The sequence below is a fragment of the Monodelphis domestica genome, chromosome 3, assembly GCF_027887165.1.
Source record: "Monodelphis domestica isolate mMonDom1 chromosome 3, mMonDom1.pri, whole genome shotgun sequence".
Taxonomy (NCBI): Eukaryota; Metazoa; Chordata; class Mammalia; order Didelphimorphia; family Didelphidae; genus Monodelphis; species Monodelphis domestica.
This window is the reverse complement of record NC_077229.1, coordinates 278,903,835-278,925,091: the sequence shown is the minus strand read 5'-3', so window position 1 is coordinate 278,925,091 and position 21,257 is coordinate 278,903,835. Positions and strand designations below refer to the sequence as shown.

At 37.1% G+C, this 21,257-nt stretch overlaps 1 protein-coding gene across 4 annotated transcripts in view; it reads left to right on the top strand.

The window, feature by feature from the left end:
• KCTD1 (potassium channel tetramerization domain containing 1) overlaps positions 1 to 21,257 on the top strand; it is a 249,920-nt gene that overhangs the window by 213,507 nt on the left and 15,156 nt on the right. For all 4 annotated transcript variants that reach the window (XM_007487578.3, XM_007487579.3, XM_016431646.2 and 1 more), the window contains exon 3: positions 13,795 to 13,939. In XM_007487578.3, the coding sequence (XP_007487640.1) occupies positions 13,795 to 13,939 (145 nt within the window). The remainder of the gene's footprint in view (positions 1 to 13,794; positions 13,940 to 21,257) is intronic.

Genomic DNA, 21,257 nt, shown 5'->3' with positions numbered 1-21,257 from the left:
TCAGGTGACAAAGCTGATGGTAAACCACTGGAACTAATCCCAAGACAACTTGAGACCAAATAAGAAGATAATATGAGTTTTCTAACATTCAGAAACCCCAAAATAAAATTCAAAATGTCCTTTAAAAACAGGCTGTAACTTAGTGTGTATAATAGGGAAAGATGAAAAACCTTTATGCTATAAATATAAGGAGAGAGAAACACTGACTAGAAACATAGACAGCAGCAAAAGATTTGAGTCACTCATGACTGCAAACTTTTTGTTCTTTTTAATTTCATGAAAGCAAAATGTAGAAAATAGTATGACATTCAAGAACAAGGAGATAATCCTCCTATTCTGTACTATGTTATTAGTCAAATTGTGTCCAGTTTGGTCAATATACTTAAACATTTTTTTATTGCTCTCTCTCATTTTTCATATCATAAACATTTCCCCCCAATATCCTTCCCCTTCCTTCCCCCTGCCATCTCACAGAACAAATGCTATTTTTTAAAAGAAAAAATTCAGGAAAATTGATAGTTGATACACATTTTTAATATACATTTTTATTATCTTTTGTTTTTACCATAACTAAATCAATATTTAATATTTTCACCATATTTACTATAATTTCATCACTACAATTTTTCCACTATCTTGCTTCTCCCAGAAAATCATTCCATATAACAAGTAATTTTTTGAGACAAAAAAAAAGAGAAAAAATCAACATGATTGATCAGTACATGGGAAAAGCCTGAAAAGATTTGTAATAGTCTATACTTGAAGGACCTCTCACTTTTGCAGAGGGGTAAGATGGAGTCATCTTCTCATATTTCTCCTTTGGAGCCATGCTTTGTAATTTTTTAGATTTTAAAACTTTTTTGTGGTGGTTTTTTCCATTTATATTGTTGTAGTCATTGTGTACATTGTTTTCTTGGCTCTGCTTTCTTTATTCCACATCAGTTCATTTTCCAAGTTTCTATAAATTCTATTTTATTCTATTATTTCCATGTTTCTATAGTTCTTTTCCATGTTCCTTTTTATTGATCATATTTTCTTGTAGCTTAGTAATGTTACATACTTTCATTTGCCATGGTTTGTGCAGCCATTCCCTACTTGATATGTATCTTGGCAAGAAAAAATTGCTGCTATAAATATTTTGTTGTATACATGAGAACTTTTCCCCCTAGTCACATTATTAATATAATTCCAAATTGTTTTCCAAAATTGTTAGACTAATTCACAGCTTTACCAACAATATACTTGTGTGCCTATCTTTCCCCCAATCCCTCCAGCATTGACTATTCCCATCTTTTGTCATCTTTGACCAGTTGCAGGATATGAGATGAAACTCATTGTTTCCATTTTTCATGTGATTGTTATTAGTTTGCAATATTTCTTTTGAAAACTGTTTGATCATATCCTTTGACTGTCTAGAGGAATGTTTGGTGTTTTATATACCTACTAATGACTGTTAACAATTGTTAATTGTCATATATCTTGGTTACCAAACTCTTATCAGAGAAATTTGATACAAAGATTTTTTTCCCATTTGACTGCTTGCCTTCTTCTCAGAAGTTCATTATTTTGTTTGTACAAAACCTTTTCAGTTTCACTTAATAAAAATTATTCATGTTATCTTTTGTAATTGCCTCTATCCCTTGTTTGGTTGAGAATACTCTTCCCTTTCCAGGGAACAAGTAAGGTCAATATCAGCAGAGAAGATAAGTTCATGTAAATTGTCTAAATTTATAGGCATGGTTAGGAGGTAGAATGGATGGATATCCCTGGAATCTGGGCAACCTCTCTTGAAAGACACATGGGACCAGCATAATAGCCTAGCTGAAGTGCGGAATCCTAATGGAGAGCTAGGACATATTATGTTCCAGGCAAGTCAAATCACCCCTACCACTTTGACTGCCATCTCCCTTCAGACCCTGATGGAGACCACCTTAAACCCTGAACCGAAGAGCCTTATGAGTGATAGTGCTCCCTAGCTACCAGATCTGCTTCTATATAAGCCCCTGTAGCTCTTATTGAGGGGATAACTTATTGTTGACAGGGTGATTCACCTTCCTCATCCACACCACCAACAATTGCTGACCAATTGCCATCAATGGGCAAATAAGAACAAGATCCCTGCAAGGTGCAGCATGTCCCAAATTACCCTCCCCAGTCATATTTACAGCTTATCTTCAGAAGAAACAGCTCCAGTTGAAAAGGTGCCAAACATTTCTGCCACCAATTGCCATCCATATGATGGGCAAGTTAGTCTATCTGGAGCAGTGAAGCAGCCTGACAGAGAGAAAGAAGGCAGAATGTGACAGGCAAGTCAAGCCACCACCACCACCACCACCACCACCACCATCACCATCACCATTTCCCTTTGGACCTTAATGGGGATTCAGAGTCCAAAGCCTTGGGAGAAGCATTGCTTCTAGCCCAGTGCCCTCAGCCATCATCCTGGGAAGCAACCCCTGTCAGCATGCAGCCTGGTAACTCTCCTACAGGTGCTACAACCACAGCTCCTAAAGACTGAGGAAAGAAAGTTCTAGCTACCACTGTCAAATGGTTTAACATCCAAACCTGATATGATTTTATCAGTGGAAAAACATTAAAGAGGAGGCATTAATATTTGCTCCCTAGGAATAATAGGACTTGATTTATAGTTGTAATCTTCCAGGTGTGTTGTATTCCCCTTTAGAATGTGAACTCCTTGAGTGTAGGGACTGCCTTATTTATATCTTCATCAACCTAGCATAATACTTTGCATAGAGTAAGTCTTTAATAAATGCTTTATCTATCCATTCATTTAAAAAATACTCTTCCTTACTGATAACTGTGAAAGGAATTTGATCTGCTTCTCATCTCATTTTTTAATAGTATGATCTTTAATATTAAAGCAACATCCTTTTAAACTGTATTGTAGAATATAATGTAAGGTATTGGTCCAAGTTTCAGTTCTCCCAGACTGCTTTCCAGTTTTCCCAGTAGTTGTTATCAAATGGGATGTCCTTTCCTAAGTAATTTGTTTCCTGGTTTATCAAACACTGGGTTGAGCTTCATTGTTTCTGATTCTCCCTTGTCTAGTCTGTTGCATTGATCATACTTTTTTAACCAATATCAGAGGGCTTTGATGATGACTGCTGCTTTATAATATAGTTTGAAGTCTGAAAGTTGTATTCCCCTTTGTCTGTACCTCATTTTCATCATTTCCCTTGATATTGTAGATCTTTTATTTTCTTAAGTGAATTTTGTTATTTTTTTGTTCTCTAAAGTATCCCTTTCAAAATTCAATTGGTATAGCATTGATTCTATAAATTAACTTTAATAATGTTATCATTTTTATTATAGAGGCACAACTCAGCCATGCATACTGAATAATCCTCCAGCTATTGAAGCTGTTCTTTATTTTGCAGGGGCCATTGGTAATTTAACTAATATATGTAGTTTATGTGTTTTCTTGAATTGCATGCTGCAAACAGCTAAGAGACACACAGTACATTGGAGGTAACAACACAAGACTTGAGTTCAAATCCAGCTTCAGATATTTATTAGTTGTGCAGTCCTAGGCAAATTACTTAAATAGGGATAATCCTGGTACCCACATCCCAAGATTGTTGTTTGGATAAAATGAGAGGATATTTCTATAGCATTTTGCAAATCTTAAAGGACTATATAAATGCTAGCTAACTGTTCCTGATCCACAAATATTTTATGCATTGTGTAGTTATTTGGAATGGGAGTTCCTTTTTTATTACCTCTTGGATTTTGTTATATCACATAGAAATGCTACTGGGGAGTTTATTTTGTACCCATAACTTTGTTGAAGTGATTGTCTCAATTTGAATCTTTGCTGATTCCTAGGATTTTCTAAGTAAATTAGCATGCCCTCAGAAATGTTGTTCACTTGTTTTCAGATGTGTCTAGCTCTCCAGAAATAACAATAGTTTCATCTCTTTTGTATCTTTATACCTTTATTTTCATTTTCTTGTCTTATTGCTCTTACCTTTGCTAATATTTGCAAAACCATATCAAATAAAAGAAAGGAGAGTGGGCATCCTTAATTTATTCCTTTATTGAGAAAGCTTCTAGTGATTTATACATATATTTATGTATGGGTGTCTAAATATATCTAAGTATATATGTGTATATACAAACAGAGAGAGATATATGTATAATGCTTGCTTTCTTATCATTTTAGACTAATTTTTTTATGATAATAAAAATATCTGTGCTTATACTTTGTAGGGTTTTTAGTATCAATAAGCATTGTATTTTGTCAAAGTCTTTTTCCTGAATCTATTGTGATAATTAAGTAGTTCAAGATGTTTTTCTTTTTAATACAGGGAGGCAGGAAGGAGGGAGACAGGCATTTACTAAGCACCTACTATGTGCCAGATGTTATTCTAAGCACTTTACAAATACTGTCTTATTTGATCCTCACAATAACCTTGGGAAGTCAGTGCTATTATATTTTATAGTTGAGGAAACTGAGACATACAGAAGTTAAGTAAGTTGCCCAGGGTCACACAACTAGTAAATAGTATCTGAGATCAGTTTTGAACTTGGGTCTTTCTGATGCCAACTTGGCCTAGTGCTTTCTCTGTACCACTGAATGTCTTATATAAGTTCCCTTATTCTATGAAAATTTTTGAATTGATATTAATATTAATCTACAGTTCTCTTGTACTTTATCCTTACTGGTTTAGTATTAGGACTATATTTGTTTCATAAAAAGGATCTGGAAGCTGCTTTGTTTTCTTTTTTTTAGAATAATTTTTATAGTACGGTTGATAATTTTTCTTTAAAAATTTGATAGAATTCTCCTGTGAGTCTATTAGCACCAAGAGGGTTTTTTCTCCTTTTGGTAGATCCTTTACAGCTAATTCTACATCTTTTCCAAGGATTAGCTTATTTCTCTATGTGGTTTTCTTTAGAGGCAGCTAAAGTGGCTTAGTAGGTAGAGAGCACTGGGCTGGAAATCAGGAAGATCCAAGTTAAAATCCAGCCTCAGACACTTGCTAACTATGTGATCCTGAGCAAATCATTTAATGTTTCCCTTAATCCACTGGAGAAGTTAATGACAAACAACTCTAATATCTTTGCCAAGAAAAACCCCCAAACAGTATGGTCCATAGGGTCAGAAAGAGTTGTACACAACTAAACAATAAAGTGGTTTTCTTGTAATTTTAGTATTTTTTTTAATATTCAACACATTTTTTAAAAGAAAGGAGAAACAAGGAAAGGTTCAAGGGAATACAATAGAAACGATCAAAGAAATTAAAAATATCTTTTGAGGTCTAGAAGAAGAGAAAGCTAAAGGCTGACAATCCTTAAGTATATGAAAGGTCTTAATGAAAAAGATGATCAGTGGATTTTTCCATATCTCTATGGGATCAAGTAAGAGAACATGGGTTACATTTAACAGAAGTGATTTCCCATGGAAACAGTGAAATGGGCTGTCAATAGTGACTATATAGTGTTAAGAAGAGTCTAAACAGCCACTTTCCCTGAATGCTTTACTTTAGACATTCATTTGCCTAAAGCTAGGGGTGATCCCAGATATTCTCATGTGCTCCCAAGATTTCTTCCATATTTGATATTCTAGGAGAGATACATTAGAAATATCAATAAAAGCTATAAGCAAAATAAGCCATTATTTCCTTTTCAGATGTTTTACTTGCTTGTGTTAGATTATTCTTATATTCTAATATTACCACAGGTAAAAATGTCCTTATAATGAAGATGATTAGAAAGAAGACATTTCCATGTTCTGTTCAGAATGCCTGTAGCAGCAGTTTCATTGATCCATTTATAAATTCTTTATAAAGAAAAATTCTTTGCAATAAATATTCTCTCTGGTGTCTACAAACATTGACCAATCATTCTGGATGAGAAGAATACTATTTGTATTGTAGGTTAGAAGGGGAGAGAGGGCCTGAACCATACCTGAATATTTTTACTGCTTTTTTCCCCCCTACTGTGTGATTGAAGTTAGCCATAATTCACATCATGCTTCAGACACATCATCCATTCCCACATAAATATTCACTTACCACTGCCTACATCAAACTACATGAAAACAATGTCTCAACAGGAATACATAGTAGGTGCTTTAAAAGTATTTATTTAATAAAATACAATAATAATGTTAATAACTTACTTTAGATTATAATTTCTAGTCACAAAGGACCTTACAGTCTTAATTTCACTTGAATCTTATAATAAACCCATGAAGTCAGATATTATTGTACCCATGTTACAAATGAGAAAACTAAGGCTCATAGAATTAAATAATTTGCCTAAGGTCACATGAATAGTAACCTCAGAAGTGGGACCAGAGCCCAGCTCTTCTAACTTTAAGTCTAGTATATAAAAGCAAATTTCCTGGCTTTCAAAGGATTGGGGGGTGGAGACAGAGAAAGGGGAGTGTGAAGAAGGGGGGGGGGAGTGAGGGAGGGAGAGGAAAAGCAATAAAATGACAAGCAAATAGGATGATACAGACATAGTTTTATTTCTAGGTGTGACAATGCCTTGCCACTAATACATACTTGTTCAACTGAATTTGCTTTTAGACCTGGTTCTACAGGCAACAAGGTGGCTGGACCTGGAGTCAGAAAGACCTGAGTTCAACTCTAACCTCAGATATTTATTAGTGACTTCACCTCTGTTTGCCTCAATTCCCTCAACTGTAAAGTGGGGATAATAAAAGCACCTACTTCACAGAGTTGTTGTGAAAACCAAACTATTGTAATATTTTATTAAAGCCAGGTACAGTTCATGGCATATAGAACATAAGCTTCATGAAGGAAGAGATTTTTTCATTTTTGGCACATAGTAGATACTATATAAATGCTTAACCCTTTTCTTTCTCCTTCCTTTCTTTTCCTTCCCCAAAGAGAAATTCTTAAAGAAATGAATCCCAGCAAACTGGCTAAATAAGGTTCTTCCCATTGCATGAGTCCAAACTCCAGGGCTCTTTTGTCTATCTCCTACTCTAGAAATATGAACCCACTATCTGCAAAAACAGAGAAGGATACAATTACATGCATATATGCATATATATATATATGCATGTATCCACCCCCCCAGTAAACTTTTCAAATATCACCAGACTTTAGAAAGATAGACCCTATTTTTACAAACTTAAAAATGGTAAGAAAGCTTTCAACATAATCACTTAGTGAACTAACAAGTTTAAAAACTTCTATTGTATTGTATCATTTTCCCTTTGAATGGTCCTTGGCCATGGTCAATCAGAGAACATAAGGTATCTTATGATCCTGGAACTATATTCAAATTCAAGTACCCTGCAAGAGCTCAGTTTGAAAAGTCTCTACTGTTTAATTAGTTGCCCTTCTTACATGTAACAATACATAGAATCAGTTCAGCTTTGTACTAATTTATTCATTTAACTAAACTGAAATCCTTCTTTCTGCCATTTCCACAAATGTATTCTATCCATCCAAAAGAATACAATATTGCCATAGTTCCATTCTGGGCAATTTAACCTGCTTTTTCATTTCCTAAGTTCAAAACTTTTCTCTTTTACAGCTGGTGTATGTGGCCAGGAATATGGATAGAGTTTGGGACCCACAGTCCAAAGATCTAGCTCCAAATCCAAATTCAGATGTACATCCCTAGCCAAAGCATTTCTCAGCCCCAGTTTCCTCATCTACAAAATGGGGACAAAACTAGCACCAACCATATAGGGTTGTTGGGAGGAACAAATGAGATAATGTATTTCACAAATCATCCTTACTATTACTGATTTTTCTTTTTTCCTGTATTCTCTACTAGCTCAGTGCCTAGCAGATAATAGGTATTTTATAAATGTTTATAGAATAAGTGAGTGAGCATTGGTTGAGGATCTCAGGTACAATTAACGTTCATTTTGATGATCTCTCTTTTTTAACCAGGGAAGATGATATTTACAAAATCATTGCCAGAATTCTTTTCAAGTTGCTACTTTTCCCCAAAACATTTTTTTTGCCTCACTGTTCTTTATATAATTTGGCGCTATCAGACTGCCCTTTTTTCTTTCATCTTGCCAAGATGCCTAGAAACCTCTGTCATCATCTAGCTCTCATGCCTTTTATTCATTCGCTTCCCTCAAATACATAGACCTTTTCAGTTATGAATCCTCAGCAAATTTTTTTTCTCAGTTTTCCTTTTGCCAAAATTGCGACCACATCTCCTACCAGGTAAATCTGTCATCTGGGTAATTTTTATCTGTTTAATTGATCAAATAAGGCCCTAGGGCAAGACCCGTGTCATCTTCCCTGTCTTTAATAGCACAGAGTGCATTGCTGGCATGCAACAAATAATAAAATTTCTCTTGTTGTGGTTTCTGATCAGACAGGTAATGGCAAATCCCTGTGATCAGCTTGTTATCTTTTATTATAGTTAATGATTCTGCCTCTCTTGCAATTTCAGTTATCACCATCTGCTACTTCTAAATCTTTCTGTAGTGAAATGGTTGCTCTCGTTCAGTCTATAATCTCAGCCAGCCAACCTTTTCACAACATGTGGCATGCATCTATATTTACCTCCTACTGTTTTCTTTGTTTTTTTCTCACTTTGGGATGAGTCTGATGTGAAGATGCCTCAAACTTCATCTATTTCCAATTTGCTTGGAGAGGGTCATTTTTTCCCCCTTGGTTTCCTAAGTGAAGTTCAAATGATGTTGTTCTATGAAGTAATGTAGCCATAATGCTTAAAAAGTTCAAGAAAGACAATTTAAACTTACTGCTAAGATTCTTCTTTCTAGTCCTTCCATCCTTAAAATTACTTTTTAGCAGTGGCCTTCCTAGAGCCCCTTTTGGTATATGCATCCTAGAGTCATTCTTCTAATATGCTCTATTTATCATTCAGTTCTTTTAAAGCTTTTCTGTCCTCCTAAGTGTATGGAATAGTGATTTTTGCCAGTGAGCAGTAATTTTCCTTAAGAAAAAATATTTGCCTATCTTTATCCAAGCTTAAAGGAGATCTAGGTAGGGAGCAGCTATAGGTGGATAGAGGGACAGGCCCAGAAATGGGAGTTCATGGATTCAAATCTAACCTCAGATACTTCCTGGCTGTGTAACCCTAGACAAGTCATTTAATCCCCTTTGCCTAACCCTTACCACTCTTCTGCCTTGGAACCAGTACATTATATTGGTTCTAAATGGAAGGAAAAGGTTTTTTTTTTTGAGAGAGAGAAATATACATATATAATTTTTTTCAAATGATGCCTTCTCTATTGGCAGGGTGGGGAGGGAGGAAGGGAGATACCTCAGAAGTCAAATGTAACAAAAAATTTTTAAGTAAACTAGGCCATCAATACCAATATAGAGTAGATAACAAACTAGTCAATTAAGATCAATCAGAGAGCAAGCTTTCTCATGCTCCAAGGACTTTGCTTAGTACTTGGATATGAAAAGGAAAATTAGACAATCCCTGCTCTCAAATTTACATGCTATTGATGGAAATAACACACACACACACACACACAAACACACACACACACACACACACACACACACACACACACACACACACACACACACCTATATATTAGTAGCTACCAAAATTTTATTTTAAAAAATACATGGCAATTTGGGGAAGTATATACTATTCTAGTGAGAATCTGGGAAGATATGGAAAAATATTTCAGGTAAGAGGTAACAGTTGAGTTGAGCTTTGAGGGAAGCTAAGGATTCTAAAAGGCTGTTAGAGGTTTTATGAAAACAAATTGTAAACCCAGGCCTTTTTTAAAATAGATTTTTATTAATATCTTTTATTTTTATGCTATCTACATACACTCCTGAATCCCCCCTTTCTCCTTTTCAGAGCTATGTCTAATACCAAAGAATTTTTTTTAATAAGGAAGAGAAAAAATTAGTAAAACTAATTAATACATTGAAATATATATACATATATATTGTTTTTTGCAATGTTCCACACTTGCAAACCACCTCATGCAAAGGAGGGTTGGAGAACAGTCTTTTCAACTCTTCTTTGGGGCCAAAATGGTTCTTAATAATTTCATAACATTCACTTTTCAGTTGTTTGATAGTTGGGTTTTTTCCCACCTAAAATTGTTGTGGCCATTGTGCAAATTATTTTCCTAGCTCTGCTTACTTAATTTGCATCAGTTAATGTTAGTCCTTTTCATGCCTCTCTGTAATCTTCATATTCATACTTTCTCACAGCACAGGGATATTCCATTATATTCATCTACCACAATTTATTTAGTCATTTCTCAGTTAATGGGCATCTGCTTTGTTTCCAGTTCTTTGTTGCCAGAAAATAAAAGGTACTGCTTTAAATACTTTGTTATACATTGGGACTTTTCTTTTTGATCAGTTACCTTCTTCTGGATTAGAGGGATATAAATACTCCAGTCACTTTCTTAGCATATTTCCAAAAATCTTTCCAGAAAAGTTGCAATAATTCCCAGTTTCACCAATAATGCATAAGTGTCCCTGTTTTTCTATAACCTCTCCAATATTGAATAGTCCTGTCCTTTTGTCACCTTTGCCAGTTTTCTGGGTATGAGATTGTATTCATTCAGTTATATTTTAATTTGCACTTCTCTTATAATTAGTGATTTGGAACAACAACTCTTTACATTATAATTATCAACTTTCAATTTTCCACCATATTGAGAAATGAGAATAAATTCTATGTGATATATAAAATTCATCAATGATCTAAAAGCATAATCATATTTTAACCAATAATATCAATCTCTTTTTCTGTGATGCCAAATTTTTAGTTTATCATTGTTTAGTCATTTTAGTTGTATCTGACTCACCTCTACTGACAAAGAGGCATCCTGAGTTTTCCTTCCTACTGTAAAGATTAAATTTTTAAGGGATACTGAGGCAGGTAGAAATTAGTTTCTCTCTTCAAGGAGTATGATATTTTAGAGTTTTATTAAAGGTTAAGGATTAAAGAAAATACAGAATAAGAAAGGACGTGTCTAGGCCCAAGGGCCTAGACAACCTCACCTACATTATCAAAAGAGCTGCATCTGCTTGCAAGCAAAAACAGGAAAAGAACCACTGCCGTGGGCGGAGAACCTTTAAATAATGATTTGCTCTCGGCCCAGGTGAGAATTCAGTGAGATTACAAAGCATTTTGGGGAAGTGGAGCAAGGACTTCTGGGGATTGAAGTTCTGGATTCGAGTCCATTTCTACACTTCCCATGTCTCTCTCCTTTGTTCTTCTTGCTTTCAGCATGGAATTATAAATTCTTCTGTCCTATGTAAAATCCCTCCACAGAAAAATTCATTGCAAAATTACCTACTTTTGTTTTGTTTTGTTTTGTTTTGTTTTCTGGCCAGTTTAAAGAATTTTTCGTTTTGTTTGGGGAAAAGGGTGGGAGGAGTTGAATGAGGGTAGAAGGCATTTATTTTCAACAAGAGCTAAAAATAATGATTTTTACTCCCATTTCCTTGCGATATCAGCATATAGGGAACAATTTAAGACTCATTTGAATTTTTCTCATTGCCCAACTGATGTACTGTATTTTGGCCAGGAAGTGGTTGGCCAACAGGTCTGGACCTGTAATCTCATTTGGGTAGAGAACTCCAGGAAAGGAAATCCCCTTTTTTTGATATAGGCCAGATTTTCAGCTTATAGTCTTAGAAAGTTGCATAGAAAATGAAATACTTTGTAGATATTTCTCTTAGAAAGCAAAGCACTACAGTGTAGTTGGCAAAAACATAATTTTTATATAAATTTATTTTTCAAAAATTGAAGTACTTTATAATGACCAACACTGACTGGAGAAAAGATAAGAAAATGCCTTTTTCCAGGGGCAACTAGGTGGCTCAGTGGATTGAGAGCCAGGCCTAAAAATAGGAGGTCCTGGGTTCAAATGTGGCCTCAAATTCTTCCTGACTCTATGCCCTGGGCAAGTCATTAACTCCCATTGCCTAGTCCTTACTGCTCTTCTGTCCTGGAACCAATGTACACTACTGATTTCTAAGATGAAAGGTAAGGGTTAATTTTTTTAATACCCTTCCCTTCCTTCTTTGCAAAACTGAGTGACACTAAGTGCATATATTGCACCCACATTGCATATAGTGTCAGACTTTTTTACTATAGTGATTAATTTACCCAATTTTAAAATTTACATTTTTTTCTTCTTTGTTATAAGGGACAGGGAAGGAGGAAGGAAGGATATATTTTGAAAATTAAGGTTCTATTTTTAAAAATCTATAAAAAGGGAGCAGCTGGGTGGCTCCGGATTGTGAGCCAGGCCTGGAGACTGGAGGTTCTGGGTTCAAATCTGGCCTCAGACACTTCCCAGCTGTGTGACCCTGGGCAAGTCACTTGACCCCCATTGCCTAGCCCTTACCACTCTTCTGCCTTGGAACCAATACACAGTATTGACTCCAAGACGGAAGGTATGGGTTTAAAAAAAAAATCTGTAAAAACTTTGAGAGTGAATTACCATACTATCATTCATTTAGGCAGATTCTCCTACAGGATACAGAGGTGCTCATCTTACATTCATCAGACACATATTCAAATTATAAGTTTGTTTTCAGAGAAGCAATGAGGAGCACAATGTATTAAGAGCACTGAACTTGGAATCAGAGACTTGAGTTCAAATCTGGCTTCAGAAACCTAACTATGGTAATAGTAAGTCATTTGCCTCCATTTTCTTGACTGTAAAATGGAGATAATGATAGCATCTATCCCCTTGGGTTGGTGTAAGGATCAAATGTGATAATATTTGTAAAGTGCTTACCACTGTGTCTGGCACCTAGTAGGAGATCTATAAATGCTAACAGTCTGGGCTACTGGATGTTGACAAATCTCACTGAGCCCCTTCACTTATGTGGGTTATTAGAAATTCATTCCCTCCTGTCCATCGATCAAAATCTTTTTCTTCTTTCAAAGGCCCAGCTTAGTTGCTCCATCTTCTTCCATGAAGCCTTTTCTGACCCCCCCTCAGCTAAATGTGTTCATTGTTACCTTTTACTTCTGAGTACTTTTTCTTATGATTTCCTACAACCCCTTTCCTGGATCTCTTACTGCCCCTTTCACACTATGACTTCTTTGAATGCTTCTTGTATCCTCCCATGGAACTGTAAACTCCTTGAGAGTAAAGACTTTCTCATCTGCCATCCTTGCATTCTCTAGTGTCTAGCAAACATAATTGGTATTTATTCATGTTTGTTGGATGAAAATTAATTTCTCACCATAAAAATAAAACAAATAAGTCAGATGGCTCGTCGTCGGGCTCTGTGGTCAAGGCCTACTGGTTTTAAGACCCACATTTCTCCATTGTTGCAATAGCATCTCGCCACAAAAGATATCAGCATGTTTTCCTTCAAAGAGAAAGCTTGCTACCAATCTGCTTGCTTCAGAAAGCTTTGGAGTGCGTTCAGTTATCTTTTTCTAGGCCTTTTCCCCCATAAAGAACTGCATGCTTCTGTCCTGGAACTGTTTAAGTGTTAAGTGGAGTTTTGTGATCATCTGAACTTTTTTTCCCTTTTGGGCTGTGATTCATCCCCATCGATGTCATTCCTCCTTGATGAGGAAAGTCCTTCTTCCAACGCAGAGCGGTCCCTCCCCTACAACGTGGATGCTTGGGGACGCGAGAGGTGACTGGCTAGGGTGTGCAGCCGCTTTGTGTGTCAGAGGCAAGAAGTCTTCCTGACTCCGAGGCCAGCCCGCTCTCTAAACGTTTCCCCACACGGCCTCTTCCTTTTTTTTAGAATGATCGAAATCTGTGGCTTTCCGTCTCGATGGCTGAATGGAATATTGATTGTAATTCTGACCTCTCTGTTCATTCACTCTTTTCCACCGCAGAATTGGAAGACTTTTTGATGGCACGGAGCCAATTGTTTTGGACAGTCTCAAACAGCATTATTTCATTGACAGAGACGGACAGATGTTCAGATATATACTAAATTTCCTACGAACGTCAAAGCTACTCATTCCGGATGATTTTAAGGTGAGATTTCTGTTCAACTACAGATATTGTAGACAGTAGAGTATGATGTGTTTTGAAGTGCTGACAGGAACATTTTGGAATTTCCCATTTTCAGTGTATTTGGGGATCAGATTTCTTCTGAGAATATATAATACTACTAGTCGTCAACACTTACAAGCTGCTTTAAAGGTTTGCAAGGCACCGTAGGCGTACCTCTCTCATTTGGTCCTCACAGAGGGGAGATAGGCACCCTTGGTATGAAGCCCCGGTAAAGAGACCTGTCCAGGATAGCACAGCCAGGAAGCAGGATCTCTCTTCCTGCCTCCAGGGCCATCACCCCATCAGCTCAGTGCTTTGCCGCCTCTCACCCTGCATCTGTAGCGCTTCAGGAATGACAGGGAAGTCTCGGGGGCCCTTGCAGGCAGGCCCTGCCTCATTTCTCAACTTTACAGCCCCAGAGTACAGCCCAATGCCTTGCACTTCTCTACTGCGCGCTTAATAAATGGGGATGGAATTAAATTAAACCATTAAATTTGAGGATGACTAAGTTAGAGCCATCAGTCCTGTATTTGGACAGCTGAATTAGAATTCAGAAGTACTCCCACAAGTTGTCAAAAATGAAGCCAAGCTGTGTTAAATATAAACCGCCACATTTAGGACAAAAAAAAAGCACATTAGAGCCTCAACATATTTTCTATTTTGCATATTCGGTATAAGACAGGTCACACATAGACCCCATCTCAGCAGATTTAGTGACTGACATGCCGGAAGAGTTTATTGCGAGCTCCTTCACCATAGTCAATCCATCGGCATGAGCCGTGCTACAGTGAGGCCCCAGTGAATCAGTCAGTCAACAAGCATATGAGTCCCCTCCTCGGTAACAGCCACGGGGCTTACCCTGGAGATACAAGTGCAGCGGTGAGGCAGTTCCGGCCCTCCCGGGGGCAGGAAGCATGTGCACAGGTCAGTCAGTACAGAATAGACACAAAATCAGTACAAAGTGATCTCAGCTCCTGGGGGCGTCAGAAAAGGTCTCTCAAAGGAGGTGTCAAGTTGAGTCTTGACGGTAGCCAGGAGAAAGCATTCCAGGTGTGGCGGAGCTCGGGGATGGGGCCTGGGAACAAGCAAACCAGAGCAGTGTGTGAGGAGGACTAAAATGGAGTCAGACTGAAAAGACCGGCCGAGGCCAGACTGTAAGGGTTAAATGTCAAAGGGAGAGTCTGCGTTTTATTGTAGAGGCAAACCACGGAAGCCCCCGAGCTGGAGACTGAGATGGTGGGATCTGAGCTTTAGTTCCGGCCATGTGGCCCCTCTTTGGGAGGCAGCTCGGAGAGAAGAGAGGAAGGGGGCAGGCGTGGCGCGAGGGGAGGGACGGGCCCCAAAGCAAGAGTCTGAGGACGTGAAATCAGCGAGCCTTGGGAAGTGTGCGCACGGCTCGCTAAGGGGTGAGCTCCGGAATCAAGCTATTCTAGATGGTGACGGGGGCGACTAGGAAAGAAAAATGACGGTGCTTGCCGTAAAAAATGGAAGTGTGAAGGAGTTAGGCAGGGGAAAGAATGGAATCTATTATGGACAGGTAGAGTTTGAGACGCCTGTGGGACATCCGGGGGGAGATAGACCTGTAGGCAGTGGAAGATAAAATCCTGGAGCCCAGGAGAGAAAAAGGGAGAGATCTGAGAGTTTTCTACATAGAGATGAAGCGATCAAGAAAAAGAATACGGAGTGAAAGCAAAAAGGCCCCGTACAATCTGGGTTATCCCTCTCCACATGGGAAGAAATAGGACTGATGATCCTGGAGCAGCTGGGTGGCTCAATGGATTGAAAGTCAGGCCTAGGGATGGGAGGGCCTGGGTTCAAGTGTGACCTTAGATACTTTCTAACTGTGTGACCCTGGGCAAGTCACTTAACCCTATTGCCTAGCCCTTACACTCTTCTGCCTTGGAACCAATACTTAAGGCAGCAGTTAGGGTTTAAAAAAAAAAAGGAATGATGATCCCACCATGGAGACTGGGAAGAAACCTCTCAGAAAGGTAGGAGAAGAACCACAAAGGGAGCCAAGAAAATGGAACAAGAAAGCTTAGTCAGATACTACTGAGGGTTTTTAAAAGACAGGTATTGTGAAAAGGCCATAGAGAAATCATTGATGATTTGGGGGAACGTAGTTTGAGTTGAATGGGGAAAGAGGAAGCCAGATTGCAAAGAGTAGAGAAATGTGAAAAAAACATAGACAATGAATTGAGAGTTTTCTCTGGGTGTTTGTAGAAAAGGGGTAGAGGTCTAAAGTAATAGCTTGAGACTTTTTTTTTTAATTGGAGAAATCTGGGTATATTTGTAGACAACCATGAAAGAAGCAAAGTATGTGGAGAAATTGAAAATTTGGGAGAGGGAAGAGATGGTGAAAAGGGCAGGATACTGGAAGAGAGAAGATACATACAGAAAGGCGTTGGTGTTGGCTAGAAGGGTGTCTCACCTCCTGATATGGAAGAAAGGAGGAAAGAATAGAGGATGTACACAAATGAGATGGGAAATGACTAGATAAATAGAAATTCAGTGCACAGACTTTATTATCATTTAGAATTCTGTCAACTTTCTGTATATAATAGTTTTCCCAGTAACACGTTAAAAAACAATTTTTAGCATTCATTTTCAAAAATTTTAAGTTCCAAATTCTCTCCTTGCCTCTCTCCCCTCCCCCCTCTCTGAGAAAGCAAGCAATTTGATATAGGTTATACATGTGCTATCATACAAAACACATTCCCATATTGGTCAAGTTGTGGAAGAAACACATTAAAAAAGACCCCATGAAGAAAACAGAATGAAAAAATATGCCTTGATCTGCCTTCAGACTCCATAAATAGAACTTTATAAACTTAAGAGAGATATGGAAGACTTTGCATCTAGTGACAAGATGATTTCTGGTTATAAAATAGGATCTACAAGGAAATTATAAGTAAACAGGAACTCCGGGCCTGAAAGAATAGAAGGCAGAAGGTTCCTTTTTTGCACTGTGCAGGCTAGCTTTTTGCCATTTTCACTAAAAACTGAAAAAGAAATTAATTTAAATCACAAAGGAGAATTTAGATTAGATACTGTCTAAGGGGAACTTGCAGATAGTAGTTTAGCCCTGGAACAAAATTCCTAAAGAATCTCTCTCCCTGGAGATTTTTAGAACCCAAACAGATAACCTAGAAGTTAAGTATAGAACTAAGAAAGCATCTGCATAGAGATGTATGGTCCTTCCTATTCCGTGGCCCCTTTTGGCCTTTATTCACTAATTCTTTGTGCAAAATAAATTTTTTTAATTGGCTTAGTATTTATCTACAACCTTTGGGTTTTTAAAAAAATAAGTAATATAAAACCTAATCTTTGAAATTAAATTAAAATTACTCTTCTCATATATGTATTACTGGTATTAAATTAAAGTGCATCTTCTGACTGCTCTGGGTAGTGCAGTGAATAGTGTTAAACTTTAGAGTCTATGTTCAAATCTTGCCTTAGATACTATACTAGCTGGGTGACCCTGAGCAAGTCACTTAAACTTTTTCAGTCTCAGTTTCCTGAACTGTAAAATAGAAATTACCAGATCAAATGAGATAGCTTATATAAAGTGCTCTGTAAACCTTAAAGCACTGTGATGTATGATGATGCAGTTGAAGGTGTCTAGAATGATCATTTGAGGATGAACAAAAGTGTGACTCACTAAACAGCTGTGGCTAAGAATTGAATAGTAATATTCCCTGGAAAGTGAATATTGATTTGATATATATTCCATATAGCTTTGAGTCTAGAGAAAAAAATGTAAACCCTCTTTTTTCCCTTCCCAAAGCAATGTAAGAGGTACTTTCTCCTTGTCACTCATTGCCTCCTGACAGTGACAAAAGGAACCAGTCATTTTGGGTGTAAAGGGATTATATTATACTAGGGTGTGGCAAAAAGGAAGTTTTTTTAATTACTTACTTTTATTTCCTCGTCTCTAATACTATAATAATTTAGTAAATGTATTACATCTGCAAAGTATGTCTGTTAAGTCTATAAGCTAGAATCCTAATTAGCAGTCTGAATAACTTTAAATAACATCTTTAAAGATGTTATTTAAGCAACTGCCATTTGTCCCCTTTTTCAACCATTAAATGTCTTTGGAAACTTTGGAAATATCTTTGGAGACCATTCATTCCCAAACTTTTCTGCAGAGATATCTTGAATATGAATAAATTTCACATTTTTTTCCTTTTTCCTTAGTGTTTTTTTTATGTAAGGTTTTTTTTTTAGCCATTTTTTTAGGTTCTTGGTCTTTCTAAGTCCTTGGTCTTTTTTACCTTTCTGAGCCCTACCCAAACCATATTAGAACTAAGAACCTCTTTTGGGGAATTAATACTCTAGACCAGGGATTCTTGACCTGGGCACCATATTGTTTTTTGTTTTGAACATTTTGACAACCTTGTTTCTATATAGTTGGCTTCTTTTGCAATTCAATGGATTTTTTAATGTATTCACACACAATTATTCTGAGAAAGTGTCCATAGGCTTTACCAGACTGTCAAAAGGGTACATGACAGGAAAAAAAAAGTTAAGAATCTCTGCTTCAGAATTATAAGGTTCTTTGGATTACACAGAGTTGTGAAGTGAACTGAGATGCAATGATAACATATATGTTCTATGCTAAGTGCTAGAACTATAAATACAAGCAGAAAGAAAGACTACCCTGAATCTCAAAGAACTAACAGTCTTCTAAGGAAGATAACACATAAAAAGAGGCTAGAAAGAGAGGGCAGGAGGTGAATGGGAAAACAAGGAGGAGATACCTGCTTTCTGGAGGTACCACCTCTCTAGCAGTAGAATCTGAAGAAGAATGAAGACATAGCTGGCCTGGGTATTTCCCTTAAAATGGAAGTTCTGCAATTTATACAACAATGATATTGTAAAGACTGACAACTTCAAAAGACTTATGAACTCTGATCAGCACAAGAAACCAAGAAGAACTCATGATAAAAAAAAAAAAGTTACCCACCTCTAGATAGAGGTGATGGATTGAATGTGCCCTTTTTTTCCCCTGACATGATTAGTGCTAGAATTTGTTTAGCTTGACGCTACATGTTTGTAATGGTCTTTGTTTTCCTTGCTTTCTCTGCATAGGAACAGATGAGGGAAAGAATTTAGAACTGAAAATCAAATTAAATTGAATTAAAAAAAATTTTAATGGAGATTCTGGGAGTTGGAAGCACACAATTAATGGAAAGGGCCACAAGGACAAAGTCCTCTTCCAGTGTGAAAAGTTCAAGGGAATAGTAAATTTCTAGGGTGAAGATGACAGAGGGCTCTCTGATTATCCATGCAAACATCTAAAAAGAAATCTCATCCTGCTAAGTCAGGCTATCAAATATTCACTTAACTTCATGGACAATCTCACTTCTCAGAACATAAGAGAAACAAGAAGGGGGACTGTTTAATTGGATTTAATTTTAATCAGAAAGGAAAAAGAACTTGTCTGTGATGTGATAGTAGCCAAAGCTTTGGGAAGAAGTAGCCATGCCCTCTTAAAGTTTACAATCAAATATGTACCCAAGATTCTGTGGAAGCATATTTCCGAAATTCCAAAGGCACAATAAGTATGATCTCATGACCAAAAAAATATGATTCAGTAAAGAAAAACTCTAAAAACAAAATTCTAATAATATAATTACAGATGATTTTCAGGAGGAAGAAGTAGGGCAGGCATCTAAAGAAACCAAGGTGGAGATAGACAGGGAAAATCTCTAACAGACTCTAATGTGAAGAGAATGTGTTCAGAAGATGGTTTGAGTTACAATTACCAAGGATATAACACAAAATAGGACCACCAGCAGCCTATGATAATGATGGGAGCAGACCTTATGCCTAAAGATAGTTAAGGCTTCCTAAGTGTCACAGTCAAAAAAGGGGTTTTGTTTTTACACTTTTCCTCGCAGGTAAATAAAGGAGGAAGAGAGAGAAGCCCATTGTTTAGGATAGCTAAGATAATGTCACCGAATAACAGGGGGAACAAAACTCAGAATTATTCAAATCCTATTTTGATTCTATTTTCATATTGAAAATGTAGTGGGCAGGTGGAGGGATACTTCCTAGCTGTGTAACTCTGGGAGAGTCACTTGACCCCCATTGCCTGACCCTTGCCACTCTTCTGCCTTAGAACCAATACATGATATTGATTCTAAGACTGACTTCAGGTAAAGGTTTAAGAAAAAAAAAAGAAAATTTAGAACTCACATATCTAACCACTCCTTTCCCCATTGCCTACAAACAGATTTTTCCTAGATCTACTAACCTTTCATTTAAAAACAAACAAAAATATACATCTCAAAGGGAAAAAACGAAGAATCTTAGCCTTTAAAAAAGCAGAACCAAATAAATTTACAAATACCCAACCAATATGATTTTTCTTTTCTTTTCCATTCCTCCTCCCCAAACTGCCACTTTGACCATGTTTTCCTTCTTTCTTTCTTCCTTCTTATGTAGTTATAGTGAGAGAAGAGAGATGACCTAATGGCTAGAGTATTACACCCAAAGTCAGGATTCAGATCCCATCTCAGATTCTTATTAGCACCTTAACCTCTCTGAACTTCAGAAAACTCCCAGACTTTCCTGGGGTACAAGTGACTTGCCACATTCATCAGCAGAGGAATGTCCTACAATGACAAAATCATGTGTACTCTAGTCAATGGTATTTCTGTGTGCTGGGGCTGATGGTCAGGGCTACAAAGAAGCAAAAAGAGCCTCTGCTTTCAAGATATCTCCATTCTAATAGTGAAAACAATATGTAAAGAGCTAGGCATAGGGGCAGCTATGTGGCTCAGCGATGGAGAACCAGGACTGGAGTCAGGAGGACTAGGGTTCAAATCTGACCTCAGATACTTCCTAGCTATACCCTGAGCAAGTCATTTAACTCCATTTGCCACTTACCCATGCCACTCTTCTGCCTTGATACTTAGTATGAATTCCAAGGCAAAAGGTTTTTTTTTAAAAAAAAACAAAACTAGACATATACAAGATACATAGAATATATATGGAAGGCTGAAAATCAGAGATACCCTGAACTTATCTTGTAAAATTGATATTACTAGAAGGTGAACAAAGACCATTAGTGTACACAATCAGTCGTAATATAGCGACATGAGCAATGTTTATTCCATTCTGGTTTTGCTGATTTCATATCACATTATCCACATGTACTTTTCTCCATATTTGTATTTCTGTATTTATTATCATTTATGGCACTGTGATATTTTAAGATGTCATTTTTTAGGGATGGCATCTGTTATTTCATTGCTTTAGGCAAATCCTTGCAAGGAAACTTCATCTACAA